The sequence below is a fragment of the Rhinopithecus roxellana genome, chromosome 18 (assembly GCF_007565055.1).
Source record: "Rhinopithecus roxellana isolate Shanxi Qingling chromosome 18, ASM756505v1, whole genome shotgun sequence".
NCBI classification, from domain to species: Eukaryota; Metazoa; Chordata; class Mammalia; order Primates; family Cercopithecidae; genus Rhinopithecus; species Rhinopithecus roxellana.
Genome location: NC_044566.1, coordinates 93768198 through 93775573, shown reverse-complemented (window position 1 = coordinate 93775573; position 7376 = coordinate 93768198). Strand labels below are relative to the sequence as shown.

The 7376-nt window shown below is 41.7% G+C and overlaps 1 protein-coding gene across 1 annotated transcript in view; it reads left to right on the top strand.

The window, feature by feature from the left end:
- Positions 1 to 7376, top strand: part of UBAC2 (UBA domain containing 2) — a 188629-nt gene that overhangs the window by 105195 nt on the left and 76058 nt on the right. Inside the window, exon 5 of the mRNA XM_010368522.2 lies at positions 6939 to 7062. Within this exon, the coding sequence (XP_010366824.1) occupies positions 6939 to 7062 (124 nt within the window). The remainder of the gene's footprint in view (positions 1 to 6938; positions 7063 to 7376) is intronic.

Below are 7376 nucleotides of genomic sequence, written 5' to 3'. Positions count from 1 at the left end.
TTTTTGTTTTAAATGGGAAGTGAAATTTTTTATAGTTATTAAAAAACAAAACAAAACAAAAAAAAGACTATCCAAAAACCCCTTGGAATTTATGAATTGTTGATACCTGTGGAACTTTATACATTTTTCTGTAAAGGTTTAAGTATCAAAAAATTCTTTGAAAGAGACTGAAGCAATAAACCTTAACCAAAAAAAAGGACCAAGTTACTGATGATTTTATATTGATTTTCTGTGTAAACGTGTGGGTTTTTTTAATGTTTTAAGGAAAACAATGTCAACTTTGACAGTGCTTTTTACCTGGAAACTTGGTATCAGGGAGTAGTTTACACATTCCACCTTATCCACAGCTTATGAGAAAGAAACAGGTTTCTGTGGTGTGAGGGAGAATGACAGTCCAGGATGTGGAGTGAACAGAATTAGTCGCCGTTTTCAGTCGAGAGGCTGCCTGAGTCAGTGACTTCGCGAGTACTTGAATAACAGGGAAATAGTTGAAGGGAAGCCCATTATAGATAAAATCCAGCCGCTTCAGCACAGGATGAAAGAGACTTACGCCATTCACTTCATAGTTTTAGTTGACTCAGTTTAAACCAACAGCATAACATATCTGTCAGAATGCAGTTTATTTGTAGGCTAAATTACCAGATATGCAGCACTCAGATCAGGAGAGGTGATGTTTACACTTAGTCAGGACTGATCTGGCCATTCCCAGCCACTTCTGGGTGCTGCATTTTATGAATGACATAGATGACAGCTGTGGCAGTGAGGGGCCTGGATAGCAGGTCTTAGGAGAACTGATTAAATAAGCTGGGGATGTATATGCTTTGTAGGCAGAGGGTCATTATCCTTATGCTTTTGGAAACTCTCATAGAAAAGTGTTTACATTGCTTATGTCAGTCTTCCTAACTCCAGAGACTAGCGGGAGGGCCAGTAAGAAGTTACTGGAGATAGCTTTCCCATCAAAAGATGAGAGTCATTCCCAAAAGTTGTGATTATTTTAAAAAATGGAGTATGCTGTTTCTTATTTAGATGCTTGTGTAAACTTGATGTTGATTTTGAGGGGTGATGTAGACAGAATTGAATCATTTGATAGGAATTTGTAACTCTGTGACCTCAGAGGCCTTTCTGCTCCAGGATTCTGTAAAAATAGTCGAGTAGCTTTTGCCTCCCACAGATGTCATTAGGTTCTTCTAACCTCTAAAGTGCTGAGAGTATGGAGAAACGTTGTCAGACACAAGAAGGAGCATCAAGTAAGTCAGCTGAATTCTTTGGGCCACCACCTCTCTGTGTATAAACTAAAGGTATTGAACTAAATGATCTCCAAGGTAATTCCTAGTACAAAAATTCTATGAGGGGGTGTTACAGAGATTTTATGACTTGGTGGATAAACATGACATCATATTCTAGAACTAGTTCATTTAAAACTTAGACTGCAGGCCAGACGCAGTGGCTCACGCCTGTAATCCCAGCACTTTGGGAGGCCGAGGCAGGTGGATCACGAGGTCAGGAGATCAAGACCATCCTGGCTAACATGGTGAAACCCCGTCTCTACTAAAAATACAAAAAATTAGCCAGGCGTGGTGGCACCTGTAGTCCCAGCTACTTGGGAGGCTGAGGCAGGAGAATGGCGTGAACCCGGGAGGCGGAGCTTGCAGTGAGCTGAGATCGCGCCACTGTACTCCAGCCTGGGTGACAGAGCGAGACTCCGTCTCAAAACAAACAAACAAAAAAACAAACCTTAGACTGCAGAGTACTTGAAGAAGACACTGTTGATAAATTTTTCAGTTTGTTGAAAGACCATTCTGGTGCGGTTTTAGCTTTTAATTTTGAAATAGTTATATTAAGTAAAACATTTTTATATAGTGAAGGACTCAACTAGTTAAAGTAATTCCTCTAACAAACTGGATCTGTCCCCCCACTTTGTTTTTATTTTTGTTTTTTATTTTTATTTTTATTTTTAGATGGAGTGTCGCTCTCTCCAGGCTGGAGTGCAGTGGCGCGATCTCGGCTCACTGCAGCCTCTACCTCCCAGGTTCAAGCGATTCTCCTGCCTCAGCCTGCTGAGTAGCTGGGGCTACAGGCACGTGCCACCATGCCCAGCTAATTTTTGTATTTTTAGTAGAGACAGGGTTTCACCATGTTGGCCAGGATGGTCTTGATCTCTTGAACTCATGATCCACCTGCCTTGGCCTCCCAAAGTGCTGGAATTACAGGCGTGAGCCACCGTGCCCAGCCCCTTTTTTTTGATATCAGAGTAGTCAGGCAGATGAAGAGGTGAGGGGGTCATTATCCTGTAAGAGGCCACTGAAGCTGTATATTAGATCATTTCATGAGCTCACAAACCTTGTTTTATTGCTGTTGAAAGTTACCAGGGTTTCTTGAGTTGTGATTGTACTGTAAAAATAGAGTTGATCTTTACAGTTTTTTGTTTTTTTGTTTGTTTGAGAGAGACAGGGTCTCACTCTGTTGACCAGGCTGGAGTGCAGTGGCACAATCTTGGCTTACTGCAACCTCTGCCTCCTGGGCTCAAGTGACCCTCCCACCTCAGCCTCCTAAGTAGCTGGGGCTATATGCCCATGCCACCAAATCCAGCTAATTTTTGTATTTTTATTTATTTATTTATTTATTTTTGTGGAAACAAAGTCTCATTATGTTGCCCAGGCTGGTCTCAAACTCTCCTGAGCTCAAGCCATCTGCCTGCAGTTGGCTTCCCAAAGTGCTAGGATTACAGGTGTGAGCCACCACATCCAGTGACCTTTTCTGTAGAAAAAGTGAAATGGACATTTGCAACCTGAACAGGTGTCTCTGTTGTTTTATGTTTTCTATCGAGTGCAATCAAATATATAGCAGTAGATGCTCTGTAAGTATTAGTGTTATTAAAGGGTGAATTAGCAATAGCTCACACCTGTAATCCCAGCAGTTCAGAAGGCTGAGGCAGGAGGATTGCCTGATGCCAGGAGACTGACGTCAGTGTGGGCAACACAGCGAGACCCTGTTTCTAAAAAAATGTTTAAAAATTAGCCAGGTGTGGTGGCTCACACCTGTAGTCCCAGTTACTCTGGAGGCTGAGGCGAGAAGATAGCTTGAGCCTAGGAATTAGAGGCTACAGTGAGCCGTGATTGTGCCACTGCGCTCTACTCCAGCTTGGGTGACAGACAGATACCCTGTCTCAAGAAAATAAAACAAAAAAAGAAAGGATGGATGAAATGTTTATAACCTGCTTTCTCTTTTCTGTGCTACAGCCTCATCTGCTTAAGCCAGAAAGGGCTTCCAGAAGGTAGTTCTTCACAGTATGAAAAAAGGTCAAACTGAATTATTGTTGACAGTATAAAGAACAGATGTTGTCATAAAATAAGGAAAAGAAAAAGACTGGTCAATGACTAATAACATTATGGTACTTTGTGAAGTCTGTGTGTATAGAAATAGCAACAGAAAATTTCTGCAGAACACCCTGTGTAGTTTTGGTCTGAAATGTGTATATGTGGCCTAGTATTTAGTCATCATTTAAAATCATACAGTGATTAGTATTTTTTAAGGAATTTTTAAACTTCTCTTGGTATGTGAAATGTAAACAGTGGTCATTAAAATTTCTACCAGTATTTTTTTAGTTTACATTGAAATGTAACCTCAAACAAGAACTCTGCTTTAGATTATTTAGTTATAACATCATTATTTGTACTTTATTACTAAATGTGAACAGAAGAACTTCTATGAATTAAGCAACTCGAAGGGCATGTTCTGTGGTAAGAGACCTCTGGTGCAACTGGCTCCCCAGGTAGGGTTTCATAATCACCAAGAGAGCAGGCCATATTTTGAGCTACATATGAAGCCATATGTTTTAATCCCATTAAAAATGATAAAAAGGAAGGGGGCTTTTTAAAACAAAAGGCAAGTTCTGCTGTATGGTTTTACTGTTTTAAAGGAAAATTCATTTCTTCTGCAAGTATTTATTGAAACCTTACTCTATGCCAGGCACAATTCTAGACAGTGGGGATAAAACAGCAAACAAAACAGAGCAAAATCCCCGTCTCTGTGAAGCTTCCATTCTACTTTTAAGATAGACGATAGCTGGCAGTGATGAGAAGGCTGTAAGTGCTGTGGGGGAAGAGAGTCAGGAAGAGAGTAGAGAATGCAGAGGGGGAAGGCTGAGAGGGTGGGAGGTGTGGTTTGAAATGGGGCAGCCAGGGAGGGCTTCTCTGAGAAGGTGCTGTCCTGTGGAGCACAGGATCAGGATGGGGACAGAGACTCAGGGCCTGGGATGTCTTGTTCATGACTATAGGTGGGGAGGCATTGGAGGATTTATGCCCAAGAGTGACTAACTCATACTTTTCCATGAAAAGAAGGCCCAGCTGTTTTAATCAATTGTGCTTGGGTTTATAATTGGACAAAAGCAATTATTTTGTGTAGTATTTAAAAACTGCTTTGTTAATTTAAAAAAAATCCAATATTGAATATGGATCATGTATAAGAATCTGCATTAGGCAAAGCTAGATAAAATATGATGCTTTCTCTCAGAATTAATAATCTGAAGTTTTTGAGAACTCTGTATAGTCAATTCAAATGTGAGTCATAACAGTTGTTCTAGAATAAGGATTATTTTGTGGCCCTAAATATAGTGAGCTCCTAAACTGTGCCAAGCATTATGCCAGGTGCTAGGAGAACCAGGACTGCCTCTTCTTCCCTGTCCTGGGGTGCTTAGCCTGGGAGGAAGGTCTGATATGTGAGGAATTCTAGACTGGGCAAGTGGCGCTAGGAGCCCGCTGTGACGTGCGCCTCCGTCTGCCACCCGGTCCCTGCCATCCTTCTCCCTGGATGGCCAGCCGGGTGTATCTGGCATCTCTGTGTCTCCAGTCCTGACACAGGGCCTGCGCTTAGGCCTTATCAGCTGGAGCTTTCCCTGTTCTAGCATTTGCTGCGTCTGTGTTGATAGCTGTTGATGCAGCTGCCATTTATCACATTTGTTTTGTGTTTGTTATATTTTGGTTTGATTTTGTTTTTAATAGTAGAATTGAGAGGACAGTGCATTTTTCAGAATAACATGGTCTCTATCAAGGATGACAAATTGCACAAGAGGCCAGGAGGGTCCTGTGTTTCCACAAAATGGCACCAAGGGCAGTTCTTTGTAGAAGTGAAACATATTTTTTGCATTTTTCTTGTGATAATGAAATAATTCTTTTTTTTTTTTTTCTGGTGCCCTTTTCCCAAAAGTGGGAAAATAAAACAGACTGAGTAATTAAGCCAAGTATTTAATGAAAAATGGGTGCAAGTTTGTGCCCAAACCACTCTACTCATTCATATTACCTGCCCAGCACTTGTAGGAATGTAAGATTTCAGGCCTGTGATGAGTTCCTTGAGGTCAAGGACTGCTTCTTTCTCTTGGACATAGTTGTAGCTCCTATGCCGGGCATCCTGCCGTGACATCCTCGGCACGCATTTGATTCACTGACTCATTGCAGCGGTGAAACTGACATAGCTTGGGGGCCACGAGGAAAGCCACCAGCTGCCAGGAGGAGTCAGAGAAGTCTTGTGGGAAGAGCTGAGCAGTGTTGCACAAGCTGAGTTTCCTAGGACTGAAAGTGGAAAGCAGAACCTGCGTCAGTGGAGAGTCAAAGCAGCTAGCGTGTTCAAGGAGCAGCTGTGTGGATTTTTGAGGGGGCCTTGTGTGTGATGGGCCAGATGAGGGGAAGCAGAGAGGAGGACAGTGGTAACAATGTGCAGTGATGAGAGCGAACTGGGGAGCTTTGCCATCACATCTTTATGAAGCATTTTATCTTTGGATACTGGAGCCTATGAAGGAAGGTTTTTTTTTGTTTTTGTTTTTGTTTTTTTTGTTTTTTGTTTTTGAGACAGTCTCGCTCTGTCGCCCAGGCTAGAGTGCAGTGGTGCAATCTTGGCTCATTGCAAGCTCCGCCTCTCGGATTCACGCCATTCTCCTGCCTCAGCCTCCCGAGTAGTAGCTGGGACTGCAGGTGCCCACCACCACGCCCAGCTAATTTTTTGTATTTTTAGTAGAGATGGGGTTATACCATGTTAGCCAGGATGGTCTCGATCTCCTGACCTTGTGATCCACCTGCGTTGGCCTCCCAAAGTGCTGGGATTACAGGCATGAGCCACCGCTCATGCCCAGCTGGAAGGAAGGGTTTTTAAGCAAGGGAGTGATGTGATCAGTGTTGTGTTTTAGGAAGAGAATACTGCCAACAATGTTAAGAAATGGATCAGAGAGAAGCAAGACTGTAAGTAGAAAGACACATAGGACTTTTGAATCTGTCAAGGTGAAGGTGTCAAATTGACATTCAGAAATGGGCAGGCAGTAATGGGCAGGCAGTTTTAGGTCTCACTTCATTTTCTTAGCCCAAGCTATAGAAAGGGTTGAGATTATATGAGGAGATGAGCGAGCAAGAAGAAAAGGCTATAATGGAACCATGGAGAAGCCAGAAGAGTGGTGTAAGAAATCACTGGTCAACCACTAAGAAACAGGGTTTCAGACAAAGGGAGGAAGGAATGCGAGGAAGGAAGGGCCAGAGGCGAACCGTGTCGGAGCCATGGTGACAGATCACTAGACAGGGCCTGAGATGAGGCTTTTGGATTTGACTGTGAAGAATTCTAATGTTTGCTGCTTTTGGTTTGTCTAGTTTCTCATTAGATTTTAGTAATACCTGGGGAAAAAACATTGCCTCCACTTTTCTCACAATTAGTAGGTGCTGAACCACTTCTTTGCGGTGGTTTCAGGAGGGTCAATAAGGATAGAATGATTAGAGTTTTCATAAAGTGTTCTGTACAAATTATTTTGGACATGATGCATATTTGGAAATCAATGTGTATATCTGAGACCATGCTTTCAGACTGAAATAAAATTGTAAGCAGTGTTACTTCAAAGATACATCTGCCATTGGTGTTTAAAATTCACTATTATAGTGATTTTTTTTTATTTGTTTGCATAGCCTGGCACCTGTGTTTGCTCTGTTTGTACCATTTTACTGCTCCATACCAAGAGTCCAAGTGGCACAAATTCTGGGCCCGTTGTCCATCACAAACAAGACATTGATTTATATATTGGGACTACAGGTATAGTATGCATTTTTATGTTCACTTTTCTTTAACCAGATCGGGTTTTTTGGTCTTTCTCTCATTTGATCTCCTTGAAAACAATGGTTTTTTTCCCCCCATAATCTTGGCTTCATGATCTATATCAAATGTTTAAAGGAAGTGTTACAGAACAAGAACATCAAGGTATATAGAAGGTACTAAAATACTTTCATAGTCTTTAGAAATCTGATAAGAGCTTTCACTGTAATTTGTATCTGTGGAAAATATTTTCATTTCGTCGTACAATTGCACGTGAGTGCTTTTTAACAATCATAGTATGAAGTGGAAACAAA